Source organism: Trachinotus anak, unplaced genomic scaffold (assembly GCF_046630095.1).
Source record: "Trachinotus anak isolate AG129_WGS33_773 ecotype Australia unplaced genomic scaffold, CSIRO_AGI_Tana_v1 ptg000016l, whole genome shotgun sequence".
In the NCBI taxonomy this organism is placed as follows: domain Eukaryota; kingdom Metazoa; phylum Chordata; class Actinopteri; order Carangiformes; family Carangidae; genus Trachinotus; species Trachinotus anak.
In genome coordinates, this window is record NW_027273867.1 from 17,587,575 (window position 1) to 17,599,840 (window position 12,266).

The 12,266-nt window shown below is 41.9% G+C and overlaps 2 protein-coding genes across 4 annotated transcripts; both read right to left on the bottom strand.

Moving 5' to 3' along the window:
- Window positions 1–333: 333 nt before the first annotated feature.
- On the bottom strand, window positions 334–9,137 carry LOC139633740 (heterogeneous nuclear ribonucleoprotein R). Of its 3 annotated transcripts, none has more exons than XM_071499625.1 (15): window positions 8,960–9,137; window positions 8,120–8,280; window positions 7,918–8,036; window positions 7,701–7,808; window positions 7,472–7,585; window positions 7,105–7,281; window positions 6,802–6,937; window positions 6,459–6,664; window positions 6,213–6,362; window positions 6,008–6,129; window positions 5,374–5,912; window positions 3,205–3,265; window positions 2,173–2,233; window positions 1,711–1,857; window positions 334–1,426 (listed from the first exon to the last, which is right to left on the bottom strand). In XM_071499625.1, the coding sequence occupies exons 2-12, from the start codon at window positions 8,274–8,276 to the stop codon at window positions 3,231–3,233; spliced, it is 1,863 nt and encodes a 620-aa protein (XP_071355726.1). In that variant the 5' UTR covers window positions 8,277–8,280; window positions 8,960–9,137; the 3' UTR covers window positions 334–1,426; window positions 1,711–1,857; window positions 2,173–2,233; window positions 3,205–3,230. The 3 variants fall into 3 exon arrangements, with proteins under 3 accessions (XP_071355726.1, XP_071355727.1, XP_071355725.1); XM_071499626.1 differs by having other exon boundaries at window positions 2,383–3,265; XM_071499624.1 differs by lacking the exons at window positions 334–1,426; window positions 1,711–1,857; window positions 2,173–2,233; window positions 3,205–3,265 and having other exon boundaries at window positions 4,516–5,912; window positions 8,960–9,135.
- A 459-nt stretch (window positions 9,138–9,596) lies between these two features.
- On the bottom strand, window positions 9,597–11,120 carry LOC139633748 (ATPase inhibitor A, mitochondrial-like). Its single transcript, XM_071499643.1, has 3 exons — window positions 10,935–11,120; window positions 10,021–10,133; window positions 9,597–9,907 (listed from the first exon to the last, which is right to left on the bottom strand). Exons 1-3 carry the CDS (start codon window positions 11,004–11,006, stop codon window positions 9,766–9,768), a joined length of 327 nt encoding a protein of 108 aa, XP_071355744.1. The 5' UTR covers window positions 11,007–11,120; the 3' UTR covers window positions 9,597–9,765.
- Between the last annotated feature and the right edge of the window lie 1,146 nt (window positions 11,121–12,266).

The window sequence follows — 12,266 nt, forward strand, 5'->3', positions numbered from 1 at the left end:
TCACTGTAGTTTCACCACAGCAGACCCACATGAATGTGGAAACAACAGAGCATCTATGTTTGTGACACAGTTCAACACTTCTGGTAATCCTTGGCTGCAGGCGAAAAGTCAAAATGAATCTCCTTTCCTAACCACTTTTCCTTCACCTCGATGGAAAACGTCATGAGGTCAAGGAAAGATGTGAAGGAGAGTTCAGAGACCTTTTTAAACCAACTTTATTTATAACCTTATAACAACTGGACGATAAATATTCCTTCCCTATCCACAAAAGAGGGGCTGAAATCTGAAAACACATGCAGAGAAAGAAATAAAAATAAAAATAAGGAACTGAGCCAGGGATCAGAATAACCTTTATTCATACACAGGTAGTGTTTCCTGGCGTGGAGGGCTCTGGCCTCTATACATTCGCTGAAGACTTCATTTGCAGTATTTACTATTTGTACCGCTTGGAATTATTATTGTATTCAACAGTAGTGATGCCTGTTCATTTGAAAAATGTTTAATAAAGATTACAAAAAAAAAAAAAAAACCAAACCAAAAAAACAACAACATATTTTCCACCATGCAACTACTTGCTGTCAGCCTAACATTAATACACACACTCTCTCTTCTCACTATCGAGATTCTAAGTAACTGTTAATTAAACTTTTTCCTACTCCATATAGATCATAAACCCTTAAAACCGGTCGATAAGTATAAACGTTATGATGCTTTTATCCAGAAAAGCCGCAGCTCTCCCGTTCACTCGTCATTTATTACAGTCCAGTCTCGCCAGGTCCAATATGGCGGCGACGTTGACGTCGGATTCAGTGGTGGATGCGGCATCTGGAGCTGGAAACGACCAATCACAGGAGCGGAGACTTCAGGGTGGAGGAGCGCTCGTCACAGCCCTTTGCTTGGTGTGTCATGTAACTACAACCACAAACCTGTGGCGCCAGCAGCTGCAGAAGCAGAGGTGGTCTCTAAAAATGAGGTCAAAACTGAACCCGAGGTTTAAAGCCTGCAGCTTCTGCACTTCCAATCACAGGCGGCCTTGGGACCAGGGGCAAGGCAGAGACTGGACTGGTTAGAGTCAGCGCTGATTCTGTTTATACGCTCACTCCCATTTCCAACTTGTTTCTGCTGAAGTGCACAAAGAGAGCTGTTCATCATGAACTACACCAAACTTCACACTGAGCTCTACGGTGAAGCAACAACATTTAGAACAGGACCCAAACAAGTAAGCGTTATGCTCAGGTGTTAAAATGCTGCAAATTAAATATCACCAAACACACACACATTTACTTTTGACGTCAAATGTATTGATTGATCAAGAGAGAGGTGTTTTCTCTTCACAGTAATAAATCTTTTAGCTGGATAAGGACGCAGCAGTCTGCTGGATGGAGCTCTGGATCATGGCGTCCATCAGCTGCATCCTCCTACACTTCTGCAGCAATTGAAAAAAAAACAGTAAACATTAGAATATGGGCATTTCTCAAGACTGTGCTGCATAATTACTGCTGTAAATGCACAACCTTTACACATCATGGCATGAACATCGGATTTGGTTGTTACAACTTTTGTTCCCATCTTCATGCAATAAACAGACTGAAGATGGCAACATTGATCAATAAAAATATAATGTGACATTTATACTTATTGAGACCAAGAGGTTCAATCAGGTTATACAAATACTACAAGCCAAAGCACTAATCCACAATTATTCCTCACCTCTGCTGCCTGCTGAGCTGTAAACAGGGAAGCCAGCTCATGTTCACATGGGAACTGGACTTCAAGTGTAATTAGATCATTCTGAGGGATGTGAATCCCCATGATGGGTCCTGCTTGCACCTTGTGGAGAACCGTCTCCTGACTGAGCTAGAAAAAGGCCACACAGACAAGGAAATGGTGAATCTTAGTCGATCAGCATGACCATTAAACCCACTGTAGACTCTATATAATGTGATGCAATAAATATATTACAAGTGAAAAAAATGTAAAGGCCAGTTTTGTGACTTGATGCTCAGAAAAATTCAGAAAAACCAACTTACAGAACTTACTCTGGGAAGAAAAAAGATCATAAAAAGACAACTAGGAAATCAAATATTATGTTTTAAAACATAACAAAACTAAAAAAAAATAGAAACACGTTGAGACTGTCTCAGCATTAGTTCAGATAATGAACAATCTTACCAATCAGTCCCTTCCATTTGTGTGAACTCATTCACATGGATGGGGGCAGCTCCTTTACTGCCTGGTGACAAGAGGCAACATATAAAGACACAGTTCTGATATGAGAAGCTGTTTAAAGACACTCCAGCATTTGATGGCACTTCATTGCAAACCAAAAATGTGCGTGTCAAACGATACAATTAGCTACTGTGGTCCCTACATCCATCTTACCTGTGTAATATAAATAATGTAGCCCTCCTACTGCCATCTTGTGGTGTTAAATGGTAAAGAAATAGGCCTGAGACATCCATTGTTCCAAAACCAGCCAATTTTACCAATATTTAATTGAGTATCCCCATGGTAACCTCAATACATTTAAAGAAAAACATCTCCTGTAGTTCATATCTACCTATTAATTAACATCTTTACATCTTTGAAAATCGCCAATAAATGCAGAATCGGATATAGGAACAATGGAGCGGTGCTGGTGTTGAACTGCTACCTCTAGCGGCTTAGGAAAAAAAAATGTCCCCCGTCCCCTGCCCCCGCCCCTTCGCCCTCCATTCACAGAATGTGTGTCCTGACAGCTGAGGTGATTTTGGTGCAGTAAGCCAAGACGGGCAACAGGTGCTTGCAGGGTTTATGGCGCTTACCAAATCCTTGACTGACTGCCCTCTGGCTGATAAATCTAGTCCAAAGCAGCAGCCATTCAGCTCTTAAAATTGTGCCCGACTTTTCATTTGGCTTAAGGGAAAAAATATACACTATGTGAGGTAAATATGCACCCTCTCCGTGTGTTCTCTACACCCCAGAAACATGCTGATAACGCAATTAATATTTTCAATGATTCTTCAGTCAACTTTAGTGACTTGTATTCTTCATATCCTGGGAAAAAAAAGTGTCACTCCTACTAAATTAAAAAGCTTGATTCGTAGCACAGTATATTAGTAAAGAAACAGTAAAAAGAGCAAAGTACAATTATGGCTATTGTTTCTCCAGTGATTACAATTAGCTACAGGAGAGGAGACAGTACTCTGTGCAAGGCTAGCTCACCCTTGAGTACCGTTCAGGTGAGTTCCTCATTCTACTGGTGCCGCTCTCAATGCTTCTCCACCTAGGCAGGTTGGAATAAGAGGACAGACACATGAAACAAAATACAATGATACCATGGTACCAAAAGGCATAGGCTAAAAAACACTTTTCTATGGCAAACTGATTATGACAGATTGCTATGGCACAAGGCGCGTTTTAAGAATTTTAACCCTTTGGATGGTCAGATCCTTGGTGTCTTCAAAAGGAGAGAAAAGATGAGATGATATGCAGATTTTGGTAATTTAAAAAAAAAAAAAAAAATGAATTGGAGACAACTCAGCATACAAGTACAAATCCATTCAAATGTGTTGGTCTTACTGTTGTAAGGATGTCAGTATCAGGACCATACCAGTGCGAGCAACATCTCACCAATATCCAAGATTGCCCCCATCTTTCAAGTTTAAGTGAACAGGCATATATATCCTTCAGTAGATGTCAAACTTAGCTTAATAAATAACACTTACTGGAGTTACAACTGGAAATCACAGTACATTTACACATGTGAAAATTAAGCATGTTTACATCTATGACATTACTTGAACTGCATTACTATACAGCCCATAGAAATTTGCACAACTCATCATCAAATCTCTTCACCTTTCTACAACCGGATCACATTGGCCAAACTGTTTCTCTGGCTGGCTCTGACTGGAAATGAGATGAAGGATGAGGCAGAAATGCGGGCAAAGTGTAAAAGGGTAAAAAAGGGTTTTCCTACAGTAATAATTTTGGTGGTGTTTCACTAATAGTTCAATAAGCAAGGACAAATGATCTATGTAAATCGCTGGATGCTTTTCTTGTCTTCATGAATGACAGAGAGCAACATTTGGTTACGGTGGGCTGAGGTTTACTGAAGCATACACTGCTTTAGTGTACACTGTTTGAAAGACAGGCACAATCTCGGGCAATGGCAAGGAGTGAAATTTACAGTTTGGTCCTTTAATAGTTGCTGGTATCGCTGTAATATTCACTATTTAAATTCTGAGTGCAGGAAATGACTATAGGCTGATGTAACATGCACTGAAAAATAAAGGGTTAAAATCCTGTTAAATCATTGTATCCTCCAAACACCTTTCAAGTTCTCATGTCCCATTGTCTGATTGCACAATTTCAGCCTTTTGTGATTATCCTTTGAGGCAAAAAAAAAAAAAAAAAAAAAAAAAAAAAAATTTTGACTTGGAAAAGACGATCTTCATCCAAATGTGAGAATTGAGGTAAAAATCAAATCAAATACTGAATGACAACACTGAATTTGAGTATCTGACAATTGACTGATGCTCAGCTGAGTTTTATTGAAACGGAACAAACGTAAAAGTTATAAATACAAAGAACATCAGAGAACAAACTGCTATGGCTCTTAAGGTAAGCCAAACCAAATTCTATTGGGCAAGTTCAAAGAAAACATAGGAAGTTATGGTATCAGTTTTAAAAAAACACAATTTGTCTACCTCTAGAAATGCTAGGCATACACTTTGAACATTACAAAACTTTGATTTCTTTCTTCCTGTGGATTCTTTTCTCCACCATTGCAAAAAATGAAGTTTGAAGCTCTAACCATATGCATTTATTTACAAGCAAGTCCCTATGCAACTATGAGAAACCACAAATAAAGGGAGTACAAGAACGAGAGGGGAGGAAAGGGGCACGGACAAAAACTTCCTGCAAGGCAATATCATTATTTAATGTCCTCTCAGACTTTTGAGAATGAATGTCCACTTTTTTGTAAATGTTCATTGTTGGCTTTAAAAGAATCAGGAACAAAAAGTAACAATAAAAGTGTTTTGTGTGTTTTTTAAAGACACATGTCCCAATGTAACCGTAGGAGTAAGAAATGATTCACCACAACGGTTACGTTCATTTCTTCAGCCAAAAGGCTTTCCAGCCAATCATCTTGAGCCAATTCTGGGGTCTGTCCATTTTTCTGAGATATATACAGACTTTTTTTCATGAGGGATGAAGAATAAAAAGTCAATCAAAAATTGTGGCCAATCTCCTGTTTTTTTTTCTTTTTATTGTTTTTCTCTTTTTTTGTTGTCACTTTGCCAAATACCTTTTGGTGCATCTACTTCCACTGCTGCCCATAAGAATCCTGTGAAAACTCCATGGTGTCATTACTGTAACCATAGTTACCGGAATAGTCGGCCCCTTGCTGCAGGGGCTGCTGGGCGATGGGCTGGGACCCCCAGTTCTGTTGGTTGTTGGTCTGGCGGCGCTTGGAGTCAGGCTGGTTAAACACGTCTGCCTTCCTCTTTCCGCCGACATTTCCCCCACGATTGCCCCTGGCCCCGCGAGGACCGCGGCCCCTCTGCGGCTGGAAAGGGGCTCCCCTCCCTCCTCGGCCACCCCTCGGACCACCAAGGGGTGGCCCTCTTTGGGCGTAGCCACCCCGGCCTCGTGCCGGTGGTGCTCCGCGAGCCCGAGGTGGAGGAGGCCCTCCCCTGCTGGGACGAGTACCACGGCCCCTCATGCTGTACACATCTTCGTAGCCGTAGTAAGGGTCTTCATAGCCACCACGGTAGTCATGATAGTCGTAGCCATAGTAGTCATCATAGTAGTCTTCATATCCATAGTAATCTGGCGGGTAGGCATAGCCACCCCGGCCACCACGGCCCCTACCTCGGCCTGGTGGCGGCATGCGTGGTGGTGGGTAGTAGTAGTAGTCATCATACCTGCAGAGGGGAGGGTAGTGTTACGTTTAATGATTCCTTATTTGAGAATGAGTCAGGCAGTTGATCAGTCACATGTCTTTATCCGTCTGACTCACCCTGCATTCCTGGTGGTCTGCCGAGCTGCTTGGCGCTCTTTTCTTTTCTTGTCTGGGGGCTTTGCCAGAACTATCTCAATTTCCTCTCCCCCCAGCTCCTTCCCATTCATCTCATCCATTGCCTTCACAAAACGGAAAAATCCATTACAATGCATATATAAACATCAAACAGAATAATACTTTGTCCAAATCATATAAAACCCACCTTTACAGCAGCATCCCTTTCTTCAAAATGGACAAAAGCGTAGTCTTTAAGTTTCTTTACTCGTTCCAGCTTTCCAAACTGAGAGAAGGTCTTTTCAAGAAGTTCTTCAGTCACTGCTGTGGCCAGCTTCCTCACAAAGAGAACCTTCACCTATGTAGACGAAAAAGGGGATTACAATATAGAGCGCTTCAAAGTGTGGGTGTGTCCTCCTATGGTGTAAAAGGACAAGACACAATACTTGCTAACCTTGGCCATGACCTCTGGGTCTGGCTCAGCGACAGGGTCAGCCCACTCCACAGTGACTGGGTTCCCCCACACCTTGACCTTCCCACTCATTAGGCGCCGGCGAGCCTGTGCTGCAGACTTGTGGTCCTCATACTCCAGGAAACAGAAGCCACGGTTCTTCTTCTTGTCATCTGGCTGGTGGTACAGTATCACCTCTTGGAGACCCTCTGTAAGATAAAATGATAACATCTCTAATTTTGTGCAAAAGCAAAGGCTCGAGCACCAGTTGCACTAGTTTTCATGGTAGAGGATTTGTTTCATAGAGTTTGTAACACAAATCTACCTCTGTGCTTTTCAAACTGACCTGTAACTTTTCCAAAGTCTTCCAATATACTTTCCCTTGTCTTGTTCTTTGGAATTGATCCAACAAACAGGCGATTGTTCGCAACAGAAATACACACTCCCAGGTACTTGCCAGGGCGAATTTCATGGTTATCACACTGAAAATAAAATGGAGAGGCCGACAACTGTGTGAAATACATTGTTAAAAAAATAGTAAGTTAAAGAATGAAGCTATTTTCCAAAATGCCAAGAGTAATCATCCAAAATTTCCACAGTTACATTGTAGACTGATATAGCTTTTCCAATACCCTGCCACACCACTTACAAGCTTCACAGCCTTTTGTGCATCATCCTTATTGCAGTATGTGATGAAGGCATAGCCTCTGTTCTGACCAGACAGAGGGTCCATCATTAATCTGAGGTCCCAGATTGGACCAGCAGACTCAAAAAGCGGCACCAGCTCATCTTCGTAAAGGTCTCTGGGAATTTTGCCAACAAACACCTGATGAAGAAGAGAGAATCAGGTGGACAAGACCAAGAATTTGTTAGCCACAATATATAGCGTGATATTAAGGATTTTTATGAACGATATCATGCAGCAAAGACCCATTACTTTTCACAAAACATTAGAGCCTTGAAAATAATGACAGACAAGTTTTGGTTTCTATCTTCTCGTCTATCACTTTATTTACCTCAGTTCCAATCCCTGGTTGTGTTCCTTTGAAAACATCTTCTGGTGGGGGACCTCCATATTTTCTCTGCCCTGTTGTGACATCCAGGGTGTATCCTGTCCGCTCCAACAAAGCCTGAAAAACACAAAAACCAAAACATTAACTGAGCCCTATGGCTGAAGAGGGTTGTTTATATGGCATTCATTCTGACCTTCTACACAACAAAGTGCAGCTACATGACTTTGTTTACCTTTATTTTTGCCTCATCTGGGCCCTTGGTGGACTCTTGTACTTTACTTCCTTGTTTTTCTCTTTGTCTATAGGTTTTCATCACTCCACAAAGGAAAGCGCTTTTATTCTACACAAAAAAATAATTTAAAAAAAAAGATTGATTATTTGCAAATATGTACATTAACATAAATTTCTAGTGCAAGACAAAAAAGGATGTAATCCATCCACGTGGTTACCTGTACGTGGGACAGATCACTCTCTCTGAATTGCTGCAGCACAGTAAGTGCTCCCTCCTCATTGAACTCCCTCAGTGCATCAATAGCCCTTTCATCCAGGTCAACGTATGCCACCAAACCTAAAGTTACAAGGTACGATCACTTTCAGCTTCAGGTACAGCAGCCACTTTTAACTGCTGGAATCAGAGCAACTGTCACCCACCTGTCTGGAAGATGTTGTCAAGACTTTCAGCCACTTTCTGAGGCAGCCCAGCATCAATGAGTGTCTGGTAGTTCTCTGTGTGCGTTGTTGTCACATCCATGGGCTCTTCTTCCTCCTTTGCCGGGGCAGAACTACCGTTCACCTCAGCGGCAGCCATTCTCCTGTAATACAGCAACCAAGAAAAACAACTTAAATCAGCAGAAGTTCATAATAATACATTGTTTATCTTAATCAGTGACCCATATCAAAATGTCTTTATCTCATGCTGAATTACTGTCATAATAAAGCCGACCTTCAAAAACCCGATTACATTATTTTCTACTGAATGTACATTGTAACCTCCCTGACTAGTTAATGGTCTATAACTTTAAAACCATCACTGTCATTTCAAATAACGACAAGAGGGTATTCTTGAACCCGTAACATCAACACAGCACTTGCACTTGTTACAAAAGGTGCTTGGTACCTTAAGTTTACGTGAAAACATTCAGATATTGCACGGTAACACAACCCGGTCACTTAAAGAAACCACGGACAGCTACCGTCCCGCCCCCTTCACATGCAGCCTGCTAGCTAGCGAGGTGGATACGCTTCATTTTTACATTTACATGCACAAGGTCTTTCTGGGCGATTACCACAGACGGTTCTCTGCGTTTTACTTTTTCTGAGCACAAACAATATCCCAAAAAAAAAATAGCTCCTCTTGTTGAGCTCACAGTGATATCGGTTAGCTTGCTGATAGCTAACGAGCTTATACGAAGGCCTCGCCATGCAGAGACACCTTTCACAAAATCAAACACACACGCTGCGCACAAGCCGCAGATAGTTAGCGCAACTTACCAGTCTAATTCAGGACACTAATTGTGTGGTGTGTTAAAAATGTGTAACAATTAACTTGTCGGACAAACAAAAATGTCTAATCTGAAGAATACGTTTTAGTCTAACCCACAAGACAGATTTCCAGACAGCTACGGTCTCGTCGTCGGCTCGCCCGAACAACGCCACCGCTCGGCAATCATCGCGAGATTTGGACGAAAAAACGCGCAATCGAGCGGGTGTGTTCGTTTTCGCACACCGAGGACAAACGTCCTCATATGGTCCAACAAACGCTTGCGAAAGGCTTTACATATACCCTTAGTTTACATGAGGTACAAAAATAGATTTAATGTAATGCCAGCAAAGCTAGAGGAGATTGTTAAATCTCAGCTGTGTGGCTTTGCTACTGAAGGGGAGCGGGCCTCGGACAGTCAGCGGGCAGCGCTGTGGAGCAAAACGAGCGATTCCCCATCAACTACCCAACCGCGGAGGTTGAACCTTGACTGGCACGACTTCAGCCCAATGAAATCTACATTTCCACACACACTGCACAGGATCAGCTTCATTTTCCAGACAAACATTGTTATTAAAAGCACAGTTAATAGCCGACTTTTAGACTGAAACCAAGAGGGATATATAATGAGTCACACTTGTTCAAAAGTTTTCATGGAATGCGAAAAATTGAGTACTTTATTGTTGTTTATAGTATTCATGCAAGTCTGATAACAGGACCTGCCTCGATCAGCAGCAAATCAATCAATATCTTATAATCATTGACTTGGCAACAAGATGGATGGACAGGAAAAGGAATGATTACAGGCTCCCCCGCTTTAGTCATCATGTTTAAGCTTTCTGATTTTGCCCTTGTGGCGGTCAATCTCCTTCTGTAGGCGCTCAATCTCCTTCTTGTGGTGCTCGATCTCCTCTGTGTGATGCTTCCTCAGTGCCTCCATCTGCTCCCTCTCCTTTTGCCTGCAGGCGGATGCAAAATGAAGAGAAACCGGGTTAAAACCTTGGGGACAACAAGCGATCCAGGCATTGAGCCCTCAACAATATGCTTACAAATACAATGACATGCTTCTCACCTGAAGTACCGCTCCTCCTCTGCTACTTCTCTCTTTCCAAATGCACCGCCTGCCTCCCTCACGGAGCCTCCTCCACCACCACCTTTGCCTGCTCCCTTGCCCAACTCACCGAGCTGGAATAAGCAGCGGGAAATACATTATATTTCACTGTCACACTGAGAAGATATTTGAAGACCCTATCAGATTCTTCTGAGTCAATGAAGTAAAAGAGGTCCACTTGCCCTTGTGCAAGTTGTACTCAAGTGACAACTAAGTAAATATGTTTCTCCTTTAATCTCAATTTGTAAATCTGACACAGAGTCAATGTTGCACTTACTTTTAAACTGCTAGTACTTCAACACAGTTTGGAAAGAAGAGTTTGGCCATTTAAAGCATCTGTCTGAACACATGGCCCTGTTTCTATTTGCTCCTCACCTTGAACCTCTTTATGTTAAATACCACGCCTTCTCATATAAGCCTACATGTATCTATTGATGTGAAAAATATTATGCAATCCTTTTCAATCCTTTAAGACAAATCTGTGCGCTACTGCACACATTGTCTGATAGATTATATAAATTATCATCTATGCAAACTTTTGTCTGGCGTTATTCAACAAGATCTTTAGGGGGGAAGTACTTATATTTCATTGTGTGCGTCATTGCATAACACCAGCAGTTCAATGCTAAGACTGCTACACATTTAACATTACAGTGGAGGCATAAGCAATATACTGCTACCTCTACATGCATGCATCTTTATTTAAGGTATCACCAATGAACCCCCCCCCCGAACAATAAGGTGGCCCCAGTAGCTACTAGCCAGCCTTGCTAGCTTCACAGCGGCTGGCCTGATCACAAGTAAGAAGCAGCTGATTTTTTAGCGAGCTAATGCTAACATTCAACAAAACGTCTTCTGTCTCCACCACAGTTTACCTGGTCAGATGCCATCCTGATCTGAGAGGCGACGCATCTCCGCAGGTCTGCTCTCAAGAGAAACCTTGACATTATCACACGACTACTGCCAAAGGCAAAAACACACACACACACACACACACACACAGGGCAGAGTAAACTTCAGTTTAGTTATCCTGGTCTTAGCTCAAAATGCGGAAATTTGAACGTCTCACAGGGGCGTGGAGAAAAAGCGCCTCAAGTAAGTGGAGGCTGGTTGCTGCCACCATGCGGTGAGGGGTGAGCAGCGCTGCATGATCTTGGTGATTTGCAGCTGCGCTCATGAAGCAATATTTGTCAACATGTACAAAAACTACCCAAGAGTCAAGTCTGATGTATTGAACAAGTGTGCAATTTGTATTTGCAGTTTCCTTCCTCCAGTAGTGTAGATTAACCAAGTTTCCTGGAGAGACATATGTAATTTCATACCAGATATAGGAGAAGTAGATTTGACCATATCTTTACATGTTTAGCTAACCTGCTGTGTACTGACTAAAAGGCCCTGTTGGTTATGCAAGAAATGAATTATAATTAATTCATTGGAAGTGTGCTAATTGTGCATTGCCTCAATTTCCCTTATAATTAGCACCAAATTGCATAGTTCATCCCACAATACTTCTTGGAAATGATCAAGAAATACATAAAATAAATTGCTCAATTTTCATATAATAGCTCATTAAACTTTTCTTGTTGCTGCTGTATGTTACCAAACAGCGTATGAATACCCCATACAATGATGTCATCAATGATTTTGCTTGTTCTGTATTTCCACAGAGCCAAGTTGTGTGGAAGCAGGGTTGCTTTCAGTTTGCACTCCATAAAGCTAGGCAATTGTTTGGAAATGGAAATTCATTAATTCGTCAACTTTTTCTACCTGTGGTTTCTATTCAGGATCATTGGGGGCTTGAACCCTGCAGCATGTGCAGATGCACAAGGAACTTGCTCTGGCCAGATCTCAAGTCCAAGTCAAATAAGTGGAGCACCATGCAAACAAGGGAAAACATGCAGACTTCCATAATCTTTCATAGATTTGTCAACCTGTCTGATTAAGTGATACATAAGATACACAAAATACAGGCAGATTCACCTCCTTCCTTTGTGTTCGCTCATCTTTATCTATTGATTGCTCCTACAAAGCTGCATGGGCCTCTCTAGTTAATTTCATGCTCATACCGTCTACAGACTGTATGCCAATCTGACATCTCTGTGTTATGGACCTATTACTCAAAAGGATGAGACTCAGTGCTCACCTCTCAAGTGCTGGATGAGATGCATTCAGCAGCACAAAGGGAAGCTTTGCACGGTAAAGAGGGG

What these genes read in the sequence shown, in the direction of transcription:
- LOC139633748 (XM_071499643.1), bottom strand. Translation starts at nt 11,006, where the DNA reads ATGTCAAGGTTTCTCTTGAGAGCAGACCTGCGGAGATGCGTCGCCTCT. An exon ending in TCAGGATGGCATCTGACCAG is followed by an intron (nt 10,134 to 10,934) that starts GTAAACTGTGGT and finishes TGCTTATTCCAG; the next exon opens with CTCGGTGAGTTGGGCAAGGG. An exon ending in GAGGAGGAGCGGTACTTCAG is followed by an intron (nt 9,908 to 10,020) that starts GTGAGAAGCATG and finishes ATCCGCCTGCAG; the next exon opens with GCAAAAGGAGAGGGAGCAGA.
- LOC139633740 (XM_071499624.1), bottom strand. Translation starts at nt 8,276, where the DNA reads ATGGCTGCCGCTGAGGTGAACGGTAGTTCTGCCCCGGCAAAGGAGGAA. An exon ending in TGACAACATCTTCCAGACAG is followed by an intron (nt 8,037 to 8,119) that starts GTGGGTGACAGT and finishes TTGTAACTTTAG; the next exon opens with GTTTGGTGGCATACGTTGAC. An exon ending in AGACTTTGGAAAAGTTACAG is followed by an intron (nt 6,665 to 6,801) that starts GTCAGTTTGAAA and finishes TTTATCTTACAG; the next exon opens with AGGGTCTCCAAGAGGTGATA.